Source organism: Oncorhynchus mykiss, chromosome 9 (genome assembly GCF_013265735.2).
Source record: "Oncorhynchus mykiss isolate Arlee chromosome 9, USDA_OmykA_1.1, whole genome shotgun sequence".
Classification (NCBI taxonomy): Eukaryota; Metazoa; Chordata; class Actinopteri; order Salmoniformes; family Salmonidae; genus Oncorhynchus; species Oncorhynchus mykiss.
Genome location: NC_048573.1, coordinates 59,050,037 through 59,068,890, shown reverse-complemented (window position 1 = coordinate 59,068,890; position 18,854 = coordinate 59,050,037). Strand labels below are relative to the sequence as shown.

General features: G+C 45.1%; 1 protein-coding gene across 1 annotated transcript in view; it reads left to right on the top strand.

Moving 5' to 3' along the window:
- The window catches only part of LOC110532514 (nucleolar protein 4-like), a 42,030-nt gene that overhangs the window by 18,289 nt on the left and 4,887 nt on the right, over window positions 1-18,854 (top strand). Inside the window, exons 3-10 of the mRNA XM_021616485.2 lie at window positions 849-960; window positions 2,508-2,617; window positions 8,434-8,575; window positions 10,155-10,441; window positions 10,577-10,762; window positions 11,214-11,402; window positions 15,877-15,996; window positions 16,244-16,454. Of these exons, the coding sequence (XP_021472160.1) occupies window positions 849-960; window positions 2,508-2,617; window positions 8,434-8,575; window positions 10,155-10,441; window positions 10,577-10,762; window positions 11,214-11,402; window positions 15,877-15,996; window positions 16,244-16,454 (1,357 nt within the window). The remainder of the gene's footprint in view (window positions 1-848; window positions 961-2,507; window positions 2,618-8,433; window positions 8,576-10,154; window positions 10,442-10,576; window positions 10,763-11,213; window positions 11,403-15,876; window positions 15,997-16,243; window positions 16,455-18,854) is intronic.

The following is an 18,854-nucleotide window of genomic DNA, read 5'->3' as shown; positions in this document are numbered from 1 at the left end:
GGTAGCCTAGTGGTTAGAGCGTTGGACTACCAACCGGAAGGTTGTGAGTTCAAACCCCCGAGCTGACAAGGTACAAATCTGTCGTTCTGCCCCTGAACCCACTGTTCCTTAATGAATCATTTATGAAAAACCTGCTCCAGAGCTCTCAGGACCTGACTGTGGTGAACAGTCCAACAGGACAAGGTGAAGACAACGTAGGAATGTCCTTGAGTGGCCCGGACTTGAACCCGATCAAACATTTTTGGAGGGACCTGAAAATATCTGTGCAGCAACGCTCCCCATCCAACATGACAGAGCTTGAGAGGATCTGCAGAGAGGAATGGAGAAACTCCCCAAATACAAGTGTGCCAAGCTTGTAGCGTCATACCCAAGAAGATTTGAGGCTGTCATCACTGCGAATGGCGCTTCAACAAAGTACTGAGTAAAGGGTCTGAATACTTATGTAAATGTAATATTTGCAACAATAAAAACAAAAAATGTATCCTGTTTTTGCTTTGTCATTATGGGGTATTGTGTGTAGATTGATGGGGAGGAGAGGGGGCAATTTAATCCATTTTAGAATAAGACTGTAACGTAACAAAATGTGGAAAAAGTCAAGGGGTCTGAATACTCCAAATGCACTGTAAATAGACGGTAGAGTCAAACGGTCAGGGCTTCGGCAGTAGACAAGAGAGAGAGAGAGAGGTTGTTGCAGTCCTTGAGGGAGGATTCCTTCCTCATTCCTCACCATGCCACATAACACAGCATTAACATAATCATTGATCCCAGGCTTTAATAACAGTTCATGCCTCCTTTGCTCCTGTCCTTCCTGAACTGTGCATTGTCCTCTGACCTTTCCCCTGGCACAGATAGCGGAGACATATGCCTTCCTGCCCAGGGAGGCAGTGACACGCTTCCTAATGAGCTGTGGAGAGTGTCAGAAAAGGATGCACATCAATCCCAACACTGCAGAGTTTAAAGGTAACTAACTTCCCAGTCAGTCAACTGGTTCCTTTTTATTAATTTACTGTATATATTAATTCAGTCATTAAATCCTTGTTTGAAAAGAAAGGCCTCTTTCAATTTGATATCTATCTGAATAGCAACAATGCCAAGTACTTTTAATGCATCATTATAACATGTATCACCTTCTTACTGCCTTTGTTTAAATTATTAATTGCAATGCTACCACAAATAATGAAATATTAAATTGACTGCTAGTACATTTATAGCTCCATATTCGTTGTGTTTCACACCCTCAACTCAATGTCCAATATGTCGTTTAAATGTATCTTAGGTCTCTGTGTATGTTTCGTCAGCCAATTAAAGGTGTGGACTTTGGTTGAAAGCAGAGGCCATCAAGTGATGCAAGAAAGACCCAAGAGGTCCTAAATTATGAAAGAGATGTTCCAAAAGAAGTAGCATGGGGTCCCTCTAGTGGCCATGGTGGGGAACACAGACGGCTTCCTATTTAGTTTACAGCATAGTTGTCAAACTCATTCCACGGAGGGCCGAGTGTCTGTGGGTTTTCACTCCTTCCTTGTACTTAATTGATTAATTAAGGTCACTAATTAGTAAGGAACTCCCCTCACCTGGTTGTCAAAAACCTGCAGACACTAGGCCCTCCATGGAATGAGTTTAATGCCCCTGGTTTACAGCATTAGAACAGCAGTCCATGACTCCAGATCAAATCAAAGTTTATTGTCACGTACACAGGTTTGCAGGTGTTATAGCAGGCGCTGCGAAATGCTTATGTTTATTGGCTCCAACAGTGCAGTAGATTTTATCTCAAATAGAATACAAAATAAAAAAGAGAAATCAAAACAAAAAAATCAAGAAATATAGAGTCCAATTAACAATCCAGAGTAGATATATTACAGTGAGCATGTGTCAGAATCCAGAATATAAATATGTGTTGTGTATAGAGAGTATACCATTTGGAAAGGAAATATTAGGATATGCTATTTTGAGAATACAGTATATACTGTACATATACACAGTGAGAAAACAACAGTATATAACAGAATATGAAAAAAAGGGCCACAGTGCCTACTGGTTGTCATTATTGCCTTTTAATCAGAGACTGCTTCTAATTAAGATCAGAGAAACCAGAGAAACCAGATCAGATGAATGAACTCTCTGGTCACAGAAAACCAATAGACAGTGCAGGGGAGTATCAGAGCCCAAAGAGCACGTGGGAGAAGTCAAAAAGCTCTAATGGCATGTCTGTTTGGTTTGAGCCATGAGAGTTTTGTTCAGTTAAAGTGGTACAAAAGAGATCATACCTGGCTTGCTTTACTTGATTGTTTGTTTTGAAAAACATCTTACTGTATCTATCTCTATGTCAGTGAAGGCTGCTGAGTGCAGGATGGCTAATAATAATGGCTGGAATGGAGCAAATGGAATGGCATCAAACCATGTGTTTGATTTATTTGATACCATTCCACTTATTCCGCTCCAGCCATTCCCACGATCCCATAATCCCCATTAAGGTGCCACCAACCTCCTGTGCTCTATGTTCTGTACAGAAAATGATCGACCAGCATCCCTGGTCCCGGACCTCATTGACTACAACATGCCCCTGACGGCCACCTACCTGAAACAGATGAAACTACAGTGCATGACTGCCAATGAGCGGGTAAGGCATAGTGTGTGTGCGCACGTGTGTGTGCTTGCATGTGTGTGAATGCTGAGCTGTGTGTGTGTGAGAAAGAGAGAGGGGGAGAGAGAGAAAAATAAGAGAGAGTGACGGTGGTGTTTCACATATCCACAAATTTCTATTGCTTTGTGAGTTGGAGAGACACAGAGGTTTACATTCCCTGGAACCGGAGGACCCACTCAACTGTAATTGTTTGCAAAAATAGAATCACAGATCGACTCAGTTCATTATCTTTGTCTAGAATTTCCCATTCAGCACAAGACATAGGCCTACTAGAAATTATCAAAAAGTGTGAACATTTTTTTAAAGATGCAGAGGTGGGAATCAACAAATTAACCAAACAAAGCATAGGCGGCAGCAGCAGATTTACCAATCAAAATCTAAAGACACCAAGAGATTAGACTGTATGCCACTGTAGGATACTGAACTCACTGTACTGTGATAGTGACATCAGAGGCAACGCTCCGCCTTGTTCTCCTCCAACACTGGACTTCAATGCACACCCATGCAGTAGGATTTTTGTGAAATCACCGGAAGGATAGAAGTGTTGTTGACAAAGAGAGGAAGCATGTATTATACAACTTGCTGTTTTTTATTTAGGTGAAAACCAGGACCCTATCTAGGTAAGAGCTATTCCCTGTGCTTAAAACCATGTTTAGTAATGTGTATTTTACACATTTATATTTATTTACAATATTGACAATAATTTGATCCATTGGCTAGTAGCAATATTATGCCTACTAAACATATTTTTCAGATATTGTAGTGATACAGCTCACTGTCAGTTCCGTTTTTAAATGAATCTCGCCTTTGCGTGCCCAGATTACATTATGACCGCAGGGAATGTTAGCCTATGTCATCATGACGTCACTTTTCACAGCTTTTGTTAGGAGATTGTGCATGTTGTTTAGACATGCATAAGTGGCTAAATGAATCTCCATATCTCTCTGCCACTCTCTCAATCTCTCTCTCTCCCCTCTCTTCACCTCCTCTCCCTCTCTTTATTATGTCATGCATCACTAATAGAGCCTTCAGTAAATGCCTCAGTCCTCTACAGAACCCTCAGAGGGGTGTGTTGTGTTTCCTCAGGAGGATAGCAGTGTGTGCTTAGTGCTTTTTGTACTGTACTGTATGTGTGGGGTTCTGCCAAACGCGTTCTCTTGCATTCATGATATATGCAAGGTTTTTATTCAGAGGCATTAGCAAGTGTATTCATAAATTAGCTAACCCCATCGGCAAAACCCCTGGCCTGGAAAGAGCAGATTTTGTTTTCATCATGCATATAAACCAGGGCTGCTTGTAAGTAGCCTAAATTACCAGATTAAGTTAGCGAGATCAGGCGGTTTGCAAGGCTAGCTTGTAAGTACCGGTAACCACTTTACCAAAGTATTGGTCATTCATTCTACAAGAGGACCAAAAGCATGTTGATTGGTGGCGACAAGACAACACTGAGATGTTGACAGACACAATATCAAAGATGGAGGTATTGTGGAGGTTGTTTCTCTGTGTTGGGTTGCTTCTCTGTGGCTAGGTACTCCAGTGTATTGCAGAATGTTACATTCAGAGTTGTTGTCCTCCCTGTTGGTAGAGGTTCAGTAGCAGGTAGCCTGGTGGGTAGGAGCGTTGGGTCAGTAACCCACAGGTTGCTGGATTAAATCGCTGAGCCGACAAGGTAAAAATCAGTCTCTCTTTCTGAGCAAGGCAGTTTACCCCCAACGACAACTGCCCCCTGGGCGCTGATGAGGCGCTGATGAGGTGAATGTTAATTAATGCAGCCCCCCACACCTCTCTGTTTCAGAGTTAAATGTGGAAGATACTTTTCAGTTGAATGCGTTGTTGTACAACTGACTAAGGACCCTTTCTCCCGCTATATAATTAAACAATGTTCAGCACCACCATCGTCGTAGTCTGTGTGTTTGTTTTTTATTTTCCTCAAGCTCTGGCAACTAACCCACTCTGGTCCACTCCTGTCTATGTTCCGCTATAGTGAGCATGTTTGAGGTTTCTTCTTTCCACAGTTAAAAATAGCAGTACTGCAAGACACATTATTTAACAGGGAGATTTTTTCCCTCATTCTTACCCTTTTGCTGTCAAAGTTCCACAGTGGTGTTGGCAGTGTCGGGAGAAAATGGTGCTTTCTATTGACATTTGTAATAATGCATATTATTATGTGTGTTTGACATGTGTACTGAATGCTCGCTCACATGAAAATAGTGTATGTGATTTTACTCCTGTAGTCTGCTGCTCTCTACAAGTTAGTGTGGGAGAGGTGGGGAAATGATTGTTATCGATCGATAATGACAAACTTCCTGGCATTGACAGCGTAGATGGAAAGCTAATGAGGATGGTAGCTGACTCCATTACCACTCCTATCTGTCGTCTTTAATGTGAGTCTAGAGGAAAGCCTTTGTCGACAGGCCTGGAGGGAAGTCAAAGTCATTCCGCTATCCAGTGGCGTTTTTAGCTTGTATGGCTCCCTGGGCAGACCCCCCCCCCCCCCCCCCCCCCCCCTCGCCAACCAAAAAAAAAGGTGTCAGGGTGTGACATGGGTGATATGTGTGTTTTGTCTCATCTAGGGTGTTTTTACTGTCTAGGGGTTTTGTAGATTTATTGGGTTGTTTCCATCTAGGTGTTTATTTAGGTCTATGGTTGCCTAGATTGGTTCTCAATTAGAGGCAGGTGTTTATCGTCGTCTCTGATTGGGAACCATATTTAGGCAGCCATCTTCTTTGGGTATTTTGTGGGTTATGGTCTATGTTATGTTGCATGTTAGCACAGTGTTTATATAGCGGTCATGGTCGTCGTAATCGTTTTGTTGTTTTTTGTTTAAGTATTCTTGGTGTTCTTCATTCAATAAAGAAGAATGCATTCACACCACGCTGCGCTTTGGTCCCCTCCATACGACGATCGTGACAATAATAAGAAGAAGATTGTGGGAGCTGTACTGTGAGATTTCAGTGCAGCCTTTGATAATATTGACCATAATCTGTTGTTGAGTAAATTGCTTTTTAACCAAAGCATGTGTGTCCATGTATGCTGATGATTCAACCATATACGCTGTCACGCCCTGACCTTAGTATTCTTTGTTTTCTTTATTATTTTGGTTAGGTCAGAGTGTGACAAGGGGTGGTTTGTTGTGTTTTGTCCTGTCTAGGGTTTTTGTATGTTTATGGGGTTGTTTACTAGTCTAGGTGTTTAGTATGTCTATGGTTGCCTAGATTGGTTCTCAATTAGAGGCAGCTGTTTATCGTTGTCTCTGATTGGGAACCATATTTAGGCAGCCATATTCCTTGGGTAATTCGTGGATGATTATCTATACTACGAGGAGAAGTACCGAGGGGAAAGGACTCTGCAATGGAAGCAGGTGGAGAAAGCACAGGAGGAACGGCGACGTTATGAGGGTACAAGGCTAGCACGGAAGCCCGAGAGGCCCCCCAAAATCTTGGGGCACACGAGAAGATTGGCTGAGTCACGTAGGAGACCTGAGCCAACTCCTTGTGCTTACCGTGGGGAGCGTGTAACTGGTCAGGCACCGTGTTATGCAGAGATACGCACGGTGTCTCCAGTGCGCTATTCTAGCCTGGTGCTCTCTATTCCAGCTCCTCGCATTTGCCGGGCTAGAATGGTCTTCCAGCCAGGACGTATTGATCCAGCTCTATGTTCTGGATATCCAATGCGTCTCCACAGTCCAGTGTATCCAGTGCCTCTTCCCCGCACTCGCCCTGAGGTGCGTGTCACCAGCCCAGTACCACCAGTGCCGGCACCACGCACCAGGCCTATAGTGCGCCTCGGCAGTCAGGTACGCCCTGTTCCTCCTCCCCGCACTCACCATGAGGTGCGTGTCCCCAGCCCGCTACCACCAGTGCCGGCACCACGCACCAGGCCTACAGTGCGCCTCGCCAGTCCAGAGCGTCCGGCTACAGTACCCAGTCCAGAGCGTCCGGCTACAGTACCCAGTCCAGAGCGTCCGGCTACAGTACCCAGTCCGGAGCGTCCGGCGACAGTACCCAGTCCGGAGCGTCCGGCGGCAGTACCCAGTCCGGAGCGTCCGGCGACAGTACCCAGTCCGGAGCGTCCGGCGACAGTACCCAGTCCGGAGCGTCCGGCGACAGTACCCAGTCCGGAGCGTCCGGCGACAGTACCCAGTCCGGAGCGTCCGGCGACAGTACCCAGTCCGGAGCGTCCGGCGACAGTACCCAGTCCGGAGCGTCCGGCGACAGTACCCAGTCCGGAGCGTCCGGCGACAGTACCCAGTCCGGAGCGTCCGGCGACAGTACCCAGTCCGGAGCGTCCGGCGACAGTACCCAGTCCGGAGCGTCCGGCGACAGTACCCAGTCCGGAGCGTCCGGCGACAGTACCCCAGTCCGGAGCGTCCGGCGACAGTACCCAGTCCGGAGCGTCCGGCGACAGTACCCAGTCCGGAGCGTCCGGCGACAGTACCCAGTCCGGAGCGTCCGGCGACAGTACCCAGTCCGGAGCGTCCGGCGACAGTACCCAGTCCGGAGCGTCCGGCGACAGTACCCAGTCCGGAGCGTCCGGCGACAGTACCCAGTCCGGAGCGTCTGGCGACAGTACCCAGTCCGGAGCGTCCGGCGATAGTACCCAGTCCAGAGCGTCCGGCGGCAGTACCCAGTCCAGAGTGTCCGGCGATAGTTTACAGACCGGAACCGCCAGAGTCTCGCGCCTGTCCGGCGCCGCCAGAGTCTCGCGCCTGTCCGGCGCCGCCAGAGTCTCGCGCCTGTCCGGCGCCGCCAGAGTCTCGCGCCTGTCCGGCGCCGCCAGAGTCTCGCGCCTGTCCGGCGCCGCCAGAGTCTCGCGCCTGTCCGGCGCCGCCAGAGTCTCGCGCCTGTCCGGCGCCGCCAGAGTCTCGCGCCTGTCCGGCGCCGCCAGAGTCTCGCGCCTGTCCGGCGCCGCCAGAGTCTCCCGCCAGTGAGCGGCGCAGCCACTCACTCCAGACTCGACCATCAGTCCAGTGGCGTCCTCTAGTCCGGGGTCGGTGGTGAGGGTTCCTGCTGCAGAGACATTACGTAAGTGGGCTGAGTAAGAAGTGGAGCGTCCCTCACCAGAACCGCAACCTCGGAGTTATGCCCACCCAGACCCTCCCATATAGGCTTAGGTGTGCTGTTGAACAAGTTGAAGAGACTGTCATGGTCAAAACATAGAGATTCAATGGTTATAAAAATGGAGAGAGGTCTGTCCGTAATGAAGAGATGCTCTGATTTTTGGACACTACACTCTACAAACAAGTCTTGCAGGCTGTAGTTTTATCTTATCTTGATTATTGTCCAGTCATATAGTCAAATGCTGCAAAGAAAGACCAAGTTAAAATGTAGCTGGCCCAGAACAGAGCCGCTTTTGCTCTTTATTGTTATCAGACATGCCACCAGGGGTTTTGAGAACAAATTCAAGGATACGTACAGTATTATACAGAGCCAAGAGTGTATGGAACTCCCTTCCATCTTATATAGCGTAAGTGAACAGCAAATCTGGTTTTAAAAAATGAATAAAGCGACACCTCGCAACATGTATGTGTAACTGATAGATGCCCTCACACACACACACTACATGTTAATGTTTTTAAATGTATATTAATTGTATAGTCTCTAGTCTTTAATGTCTTGTTCGTTATGTCGGACCCCAGTAACATTAGCTGATGCCATTGGCGTCGGCTAATTCGGATCGTAATAAATTAAATACAATCAAATCTTCAGCAGCCTATTCAATCGTCCTCAGGGACGAAATCGTAATTTGAGAAATGTCTAAATTTTCTCTCCTCTTTCTCTCTCTCTTCTCAGGATGAAAGTTCGGTGAGCAGTGAGGACATGGATATGGCTGAGCCCACGTGGGTCTCTGCTGAGCGTCCCCCTGTCCCTGAGCTCAGTCCCCCCAATGGAGGGATGGTACACAGCCCACAAGCCGCATTGAAAGAGGAAGACGGTAAGCCTTTTTGTGTGTTTGTGTGAGAGTGTGTGTGTTTGTGCGTACTGTATGTTTGTTTGTTTACAGTATGTCCCTGTTTTCATTGGTTGAGCGTGATTTGGGATGTACAGTCGTGGCCCAACGTTTTGAGAACGACACAAAGATACATTTTCACAAAGTCTGCTGCCTCAGTTTGTATGATGTCAATTTGCATATACTCCAGAATGTTATGAAGAGTGATCAGATGAATTGCAAAGTCCCCCTTTGCCATGCAAATGAACCGAATCCCCAAAAAACATTTCCACTCCATTTCAGCCCTGCCACAAAAGGACCAGCTGACATCAGTGATGTGATAATTTTGCACGCCCAATTTTTCAGTTTTTGATTTGTTAAAAATGTTTGAAATATCCAATAAATGTCGTTCCACTTCATGATTGTGTCCCACTTGTTGTTGATTCCTCACAAAAAAATACAGTTTTATATCTTTATGTTTGAAGCCTGAAATGTGGCAAAAGGTCGCAAAGTTCAAGGGGGCCGAATACTTTCGCAAGGCACTGTAGTATAGGATAGGGAGCACTTTGTGCTTCTATTAATGTACTAATCCAACCAAATCCATCATTATGTGTAGTGTTTCACTACTCCAACCCAACCTCAATCATCCCTAATGTCTGAGGGGCCTCCAGCCACCCCCACCTCCATCCATGACTAACTCATGATGGGAAAGTGGACATCCACTAAGAAACTACAGATATTAAAAGCTCTAGACAACCAGACACTGGTAACCAGTTTGTATTGAATAGTGTATTCAAAGAAAAAGTCACAGATATAGCATTGGCTGGATTCTAGCTAGTCAACACAATAGAAAAATGCCATATCACCTTTTAGATTTGGATGGGGGAAAGGGAGACTTTGATGGCTCCCCTGCCTCAAGGAAAAGGTGATGGTAGAAATGAGTCGTCTTCATGGTTTAACAGCATAACCCCACATTAGTGTTTTGACAGATTATTACTGTTCACTTGTACTTTGCATGGCACCCTGTGAGGGTCTGTTCCCCCCCTTAGCTTCTCCCCCATTACATCCTCCCCTACCATCCCATCACATCCTCCCTAACCATCCCATCGTGTCCTCCTCTTCCCTTCCTCTCTCATCTCCATCCCTCCATCCCCCATTAGAAACACAGCCCTCTACTGTGGCAGCACCCTCTATTTATTTTGACAGTTGACCCCAATACCCTCCTCTTCCTATACAAACACTGAGAGCACAACATATAGCATGTAAATCCACCCCAGCCCTCACACACACACACACACACACACACACAAATAGAGTGATTGCTAAGGATAGAAATAGTTGAGTAAATAAATACACATTTACTCTATCAAAAACAACTACATTGCACATCCTCACAACACACCAAGTCATCTTACTTATATGACAGTTAGCAAAAACCTCCATTTGTAGGATTTGGCAATTCACATTTTCAAATGGGGGCCGGGAAAAGGAACAGGGATAATATCTGGATTTATTGAGACTATATTTCATTTATTATATCATGCCTCAATTTCTCGCTCGCTCGCTCTCTCTCTCTCTCTTTCAGAGGACGACTCTGAGAGTGCCAACGGACTGCCATCCCTGACCCCCCTGGAGGCAATGGTTGTGGGCAGTGTCCCTTCAGATGGTGTGGCTCCATACAGGGAGGTGACTGAGAACGGGGTGAGTGCTCCCCTGGACTTTAGCACCACCACCTCCTCCTCTTCCTCCTCAGAGGACCAGCAACCAGTCAATATGACTGACAGACTGCTGCCTGTGGGTAGCCCTGTTGGGACGCCCTACTCAGCTGACCCTACGAGGAAGTCCCCTGGGAAACCAGACTACGGCAACAAGGTAAGGACAGAAATTAATTTGAATATGGTGTTGTGGTGATAGCCACACCAGATGTTTTATTACAACTTGAATGCTGTTTTGTGTCCTTATCTGTGGCAATAGTAACAGTGTTTGTTTCTTTGTGGGTGTTTACAGTCTCCTCAGCACAGCTCCGGAAGCTATGACTCGTTGAAGACAGAACTGAGCATGAGTGCTGAGGACCTGACCTCTGGGCGTGCTCAGATCATCGATGATGATGATGACGATCATGACGACCACGATGACAGTGACAAGATCACTGATGCTGAGGGAATGGACCCAGAGAGGCTGAAAGCATTTAATGTAAGAGTATCATCGCAGCTGTCACAACTAAAGTGACAGCTTTTTCACACCTTTTTCAAAATAATATAAATGTCAGAGGGAAAATGTAAAATGGCACTCCTCAACCTTAAGACCATTGTCATGTTATTGTGCATTTTGAATGTTTTTTTGCATTCACTATATCTTCTCTCCTCTCATCTCTCCCCCCTCTTTATTTAATCCCTCTCCTTTTCTTTGCACCCGCTTTCATGCTCTACCTCCATGTTTACTCCCCCACTTCTGCTGTTGCTCTTTTTGTCTGTTTACACATACCCCTACTGCTTTCCCCTACTCTACACCCCCTCCTCCTCTCTCCCCTCTACACCTCCCATCATCTCATCTCCCTTCTAAACCTATCTTCCCCCTCTCCTCCCTTATACACCCAATCGTCCTCACTCTCCTCCCATCCCCCCCTCTATCTCTACCCTCTCAGATGTTTGTTCGTCTGTTTGTGGATGAGAACCTGGACCGCATGGTGCCCATCTCCAAGCAGCCCAAGGAGAAGATCCAGGCCATCATCGAGTCATGCAGCCGACAGTTCCCTGAGTTCCAGGAGCGCTCCCGCAAGCGCATCCGCACCTACCTCAAGTCCTGCCGCCGTATGAAGAAGGTTGGTTTTGAGGTAGGCACTGTTCCCCTCAGTATCCTCCCCATAGTCCCTAGCCCCCCTCCCCCTATTTAGTAGATGGTAGTCTTATGATCTTACGAAGGGGGGTTGATTGTAGAGTGGACTTTATTAGTTTCCATTTATGACAATGACTTCAAGTGAAATCCCAAGTTCAAGAACATTGGAAAACAGCAGCACACGAACATGCCCAGACCATCATTTCTAGCTCAGAAGCCCGAAAAGGACAGCACGTCATGGCTGTGATTTGTAACAGACTTCAAACATTGGCCTATTCTACAAACAGAGCTGATGCTCCAGCCTGGTGTGTTCTCATACAGACGATCAGAGACATGCTGGTCCATTCTTTCCAAATGCCTTACTGTTCAAACTGGGAACTATAAGTGTGGAAGATGTGCTCAATGCAGTGGCGATTTTAGCATGTAAATCTTGGTGGGGCAAACAAAATTTGGGGATGCATGCCTCCAAAGCCACTACACAACACTGAAACAATAGATTAATTGCACTATAACGGTGACAAACTCTGCCCACAAACTGTTAGGGCCTACATAAAGCTGTCCTAACAGTAGAGTCCCAACAGCAGTCCCAACACCTTACCACTGTTACATCTGGCTATCTTGTCTGGCAGCGAAACAGTTCATTCAGCCTAATTTACTGCCTTTTAAAAAAAACAGCTGATATGGCTGACTTGCTTAAACAAATGTGGTTCCTACTGACAATTGATATATACAAACTATGGCATAAGGCAGGGGTGTCAAAGTCAAATGGACGGAGGGCCAAATAAAAAAATCAGCTACAAGACGAGGGCCGGACTGTTCGAATGTTCATTGAAAAATTTTTAAATGACGCATATAGTCTAGTGAACCTAATTGAACCTACTGAAAACCTAACAAATATATTACAATATGATCAGATAAATAAAGCAATATTTTCTTATGGCTCTGTCAGTAATCTTTAATTTTCAACAGACACAAAAGACAAATTTCCTTTATATAAATATCCCCATAACATGAACATTAAATGAAAGAAACCGGTATTCAAGGCACCATCAGTAGACTATATTTTCTATTTTAGCAAAAGTGGGCTAAATTTACTTCAAAGAAAAAACAATAATAGCAATTTTCTATCATCCACTCAACTGAAATATTTTAAAAATATAATTGGATTGAAATACAAAAAAATAAAGTGCAAAAATCTATTAATCAAAAACAACACTTTGTTTAAGGAGAAGTAACATGCAGTGAAAACAAATATTAAATTTTAACTTTTAAACTTGAACTGAGTAAAAACTCTAAATATGTGATTGCACAGTAATGTTCACTTGTTTGAGGTTGAGGGTGATACTTGGTGGTGTCCCATCTTTTCCACAAGTTCATCAATGTTCGGGGTAAGGCTCTGAGCTGAAGAAATCCTCAGAATTGAGTGGAGGTGTTCAGCAGTAAGTCGACTTCTGTGTGATGTTTTGTTCAGGTTCATCAAAGAAAACAGTTGTTCACACAGGTATGTGCTGCCAAACATAGACAACGTTTGAGCAGCCTGGATGCGCAGCTGGGGCATTGTGCCGGGGAGGAAACGGGCGAACTCCGCAGCACCCACTGCCGCATATTTTGCCCTCAGTGCATCATTGCATTGGAGGTCAATCAACTCCATTTGGAGGTTTGGTGGTGAGCTTTCCACGTCAACAGCAAATGGGTTACCGAGCAGTTCCAACCTGCTTTTTTGTGCTTCAAAGTCAGCAAATCGGCGTCGAAAGTCAGCGGCAAGCATACCTATTTTATCAGCCAACTGTGTGCTCGGGAACGCACTGGTAGAGAGCTTCTCTTTCATGGTCTGGCAGCTGGGAAAGTGGCTCAAATTTTCTTTCCGCATCTGCGTCTCCCACAGAGTCAGTTTGGTTTTAAATGCCTTCACTGTACTGTACATATCAGAGATGACACGATCCCGACCCTGCAGCTGCAAGTTTATTGCATTCAGATGACTCGTAATGTCACACAGAAAAGCCATTTCACACAGAAACATTTCGTCTCGGAGTTGTGTTGTGTCTTTCCCTTTGCTGTCCAAGAACAGACAAATCTCCTCACGAAGCTCGAAACATCTTTGAAGCACCTTTCCCTGGCTTAGCCATCGCACCTCTGTGTGATAAGGCAAATCACCATGCTCCGTTTCTAACTCCGTCAGAAATGCCTTGAACTGGCGGTGATTCAAACCTTTGGCTCTGATAAAGTTAACTGTGCGCGTGATGATGCTCATTACATGCTCCATTTTCAAGGCTTTACCGCACAACGCTTCCTGGTGTATGATACAATGATAAGCTGTCAGCTCACCTGTCGCGTTTTCCTCTTGCATCTTTTCCCGTATCTTCGCCACCAGTCCGCTCCTGTGTCCACACATCGCAGGTGCTCCGTCGGTTGTCAAACCCACGAGTTTTTCCCAAGGCAGCTCCATCTCATTTACACATCTTGACACCTCTTCATACAAATCATGCCCCGTAGTTGTGCCATGCATAGGACGTAAAGCCAAAAACTCCTCTGTCACGCTTAGGTTGGAGTCCACTCCGCGGATGAAAATTGACAACTGGGCAATGTCAGAAATGTCGGTGCTCTCATCCACAGCCAAGGAATATGCAATAAAATCTTTTCCCTTTTTCACAAGCTGCTCTTTTAGATTGATGGACAACTGGTCTACTCTCTCGGCAATGGTGTTTCTGCTCAGACTCACATTTAAAAAGAGTTGCCTTTTTTCTGGGCAAACTTCGTCACAAACTTTAATCATGCAGTTTTTGATGAAATCCCCCTCCGTAAATGGCCGGGCTGATTTAGCGATCTCTTCTGCCAAAATAAAACTGGCCTTGACAGCAGCCTGGCCTTGTGATTTGGCTTTTTTGAACAGAGCCTGTCGAGATTTGAGGCCTCGTTTTAATTCCTCTGCCTTTTGTAGCCTTTGTTCCATGTCCATATTCTTGTTTTTGTCCGCGTGTTTCGTTTCATAATGTCGTCTCAGATTATACTCTTTCAGTACCGCCACACTTTCTCCACACAGAAGACACACAGGTTTTCCAGCTACCTTCGTGAACATATACTCCGACTCCCACCTTGTTTGAAACCCCCGGTTCTCAGTATCCACCTTCCGTTTTGCCATTTTTGATGGGTATCTGAAAGTTAATTTTACTGTGATGCTGACGACTGCTGTGCCAATAAATATTGAAATGAAGCAGCCTACTGCTCGGTGCGTCACCTTTGCATTGTGGGAAATGTAGTATTGGTGCGTGTAAAAGATCTGCGGGCTGCCGGCTTGCTGCGGGCCGGTTCTAATAATAAATCAAGATCATCCCAGGGGCCGTAAAAAACCTTCTTGCGGGCCGGATGTGGCCCGCGGGCCTTGACTCTGACATATGTGGCATAAGGGGACGAAAAGCGGATAAGAGGCTATCCGTAATTTCGATTAAGACATTAATGAGCGAGCTAGGACGGACGTAGTCAATAAAACTATTTGTTCAACACTTTTGTAATATACAGCTACAGAATTCAGAACATGGCCATTCTTTTCTTAGTGTTCTCCCTGTACACCAAGTCAGAACCGTAGGATAAATAAAAGGGGGTATATAAGCAGACAATGAAAGCTCTTACAATATTCAATGATTACATTTCTCTAAAACAGGTTATAGGTTAGCTAGTTTTTTTCCCAAGTTCCCAGTTGTCTTGAACTCAGTTACAAGATTTCCCAGTTACAAGTTCACAGTTGTTTTGGGTGTGACAGAAAGCATGGATTGACAGCATGGCCAATGTTGAATGTTTATCATTTTAAGCTTGGAAAAGAGACCCTTAAACTCAGAATTAGAACCACACACCCACTCCACTGAATAGCAGTTTGTATGCAGCTTTATTAACTTAATGATTTAGATTTTTTTTTTTGTTACATTGTTTGCAAAGTGATATGTGACACGTATTAATGCCAAAATAACATGCAAAGCAGGCAAACCCACCCCCCAAAATATATATATATATATATATTATTGTTTTTTGGTGGGTTGTGTGTGCCTGTTTTGCATGTTATTTTGGCATTAATACGTGTATATATATTTTGGCATTAGTACGTGTATACATATTTTCAGTTTGTTTGAGTTTTTTGTAGCTAAAAATGTGGTGCACAAAACAGAATGACGTGTCGCCACTGGTTCAATGTAACAACACTGCAACCTGTAAATACTTCCCACACCCTCCCACATGCTCTTGATTCTCTGATTTAGAAACATTTTGGAGTGCCGCAGTTTCCCAGTGTTCTGGAACTTGGAATTTCATTTGAAGGGGGTTGATTGTTTGTAGAGACTGGGATGGCCAGGATGTGTAGAAAGCTATCATGTTGTATCTGCCAATGTAACATTTCAGAATCAAGTTTCATGAACATGCATAAATATTCACTCTTACATGAATATTATACTGCGCACCCTTAACACTATTGTCTGTGCTGTCAGACACGGCCCACACCCCCACACCTCACCTCTGCCATGGCAGAGAACATTCTCGCTGCTGCTTGTGAAAGTGAGACACGCAACGCTGCCAAGAGGATGCGACTAGATGTCTATCAAGGCCCTGTGAGTGTACATGTATTTATGTGTTCACAGAATGTTTGTATTGTATTTGTTAATTAATGTTATTTTGGAGTGTGTTTGTTTATACATGACAGTAAATGAAGTCCATGTTCTTCTGTCGGTAACATCATTACCAGTATGTACATACAGTAGATTCAAATACTGTATATCTTGCTAAAAATGTACATGTTCTTATTACTATGTTATTTTTCCTATTACAGTGTAATAACTATTGTAGCTACTCCTGTAGGAGGAACCTGCTACTGCTGATAAAAACAGCTCCAGGGACCCGGTCTCAGTTGCCCCCTCAGGCTTCTCCCTGGCTGCCTCAGCCTACTCCCAGTCCCAGGACCCAGTATACACCAACGGCACCAACAGGGGCCTCAACTACAGCTTCCGCAGTTACGGAGCAATGAGCAACAACCTGCCGACCACCGGTGCCACCACCACACAGACCAATGGTAATTAGCTTCTACCCAAGTCCTAGACTGAGATTCAGTTAGAATGTGTTTTTGTACTGTATGTACCTGTATCTATATTAGTGTGATTATTGATTGCCTATATTGTATATAAATAATTGGTCACACTTTATTTGGATAGTCCATCTGTAGATGCTCAACAGGGTATCTACAGACTATCAGTAATTTTTTAACGAACTATCTACTAGCCCTAACCTTAATCCTTACCCTAGCCCTAACTCTAACCTTAACCCTTACCCTAATGTTTTTCTAAACCTTACCCTAACCCTAACCGTAGGAAGCAGTTGCATAGCAACAGCTAGTTTGTTGACAGTATGACCCTCTGTAGAGCATAATTCTCCAAGATCGCATAGCAGTTCAGACGTCTTTTGTCCTCGTCTTGTCGTGTCCTGTATATATATATATTTACAACTTTTTTTCACATACATTTTATTTTTATTTTCCATCAACTCTTCTTCTAAACACTCTCCTGCAACCAGCCTCACCAATTTATATTTATAAAAAAGTATTATTTACCTCAGATCTGCAATCCTTCAGGAAGCTAGCCAGAAACTCCAGGAGGCTGGCCAGAAACTAGCCAGAAGCTAGCCAGGAGCTAGCCCAGAAGCTAATCAGAAGCTAACCACGGTTTGTGGTCATCGGCTGTCCTTTAGTTCGAAAATCTATCGAAAATCTATCGCCAGTTTTGTACGGCGCAGCGCGGCTCGGGAAACGGAACATACCGGACCATTTTTTTTCTCTCCATGTCCCTGGATTTCAACTGCTCTCTGGACATTCATACCCGGATCTCACAGCTAGCTAGCTGCTATCCGTGTGACAGTCGGCTTTCGTCGATTCCGGAGCAAACATCGATTGTTCCGGTGCTAGCCAGCTCCGTCAATCACGCCTGAGTTCCATCATTCACTCCTGGGCTGCAGTCACCTATCCGGACCCGTTTCACTGCCTACGCGGAGCCCCACCGGGCCTTCACAACCGGACTGCCGACGTTATCTACCTGAAGGAGACCCGGCTGGCTCCTCTGTCGCGACGTTACCGGAACGCCCATCTGCGGCCCGCTAACCTTTAGCTGTCTTTCCGGCTGCTATCTGAATAGACAATCGGACAATTTATTTATTTGAATTATTATGTTTTCTTCTCGGGCCTCTATAACTATATCTATTGTTCTTATTTTTGTTGTTGTGTGATTTGGATTAATCCCCTCTACCACACGGAACCCCACTAATCTACTGACCGAACGCAAGAGGTGGCTAACAACAGACTCCATCCTATGCTAGCTTGCTACCGATGGCCTGGCTAGCTGTCTAAATCGCCGTGACCCTAAACCAACCTCTCCACTCACTGGACCCTTTTGATCACTCGACTAAGCATGCCTCTCCTTAATGTCAATATGTCTTGTCCATTGCTGTTCTGGTTAGTGTTTATTGGCTTATTTCACTGTAGAGCCTCTAGTCCTGCTCACTATACCTTATCCAACCTATTAGTTCCACCACCCACATATGCAATGACATCTCCTGGTTTCAATGATGTTTCTAGAGACAATATCTCTCTCTTCATCACTCAATACCTAGGTTTACCTCCACTGTATTCACATCCTACCTTACCTTTGTCTGTACATTATACCTTGATGCTATTTTATCGCCCCCAGAAACCTCCATTTACTCTCTGTTCCAGACGTTCTAGACGACCAATTCTTATTGCTTTCAGTCGCACCCTTATTCTACTCCTCCTATGTTCCTCTGGCGATGTAGAGGTGAATCCAGGCCCTGCAGTGCCTAGCTCCACTCCTATTCCCCAGGCGCTCTCTTTTGACGACTTCTGTAACCGTAATAGCCTTGGTTTCATGCATGTTAACATTAGAAGCCTCCTCCCTAAGTTTGTTCTTTTCACTGCTTTAGCACACTCTGCCAACCCGGATGTTCTAGCTGTGTCTGAATCCTGGCTTAGGAAGACCACCAAAAATTCAGACATTTTAATTCCAAACTACAACATTTTCAGACAAGATAGAACTGCCAAAGGGGGCGGTGTTGCAATTTACTGCAAAGATAGCCTGCAGAGTTCTGTCCTACTATCCAGGTCTGTACCCAAACAATTTGAACTTCTACTTTTAAAAATCCACCTTTCTAAAAACAAGTCTCTCACCGTTGCCGCCTGCTATAGACCACCCTCTGCCCCCAGCTGTGCTCTGGACACCATATGTGAACTGATTGCCCCCCATCTATCTTCAGAGCTCGTGCTGCTAGGCGACCTAAACTGGAACATGCTTAACACCCCAGCCATCCTACAATCTAAACTTGATGCCCTCAATCTCACACAAATTATCAATGAACCTACCAGGTACCTCCCCAAAGCCTTAAACACGGGCACCCTCATAGATATCATCCT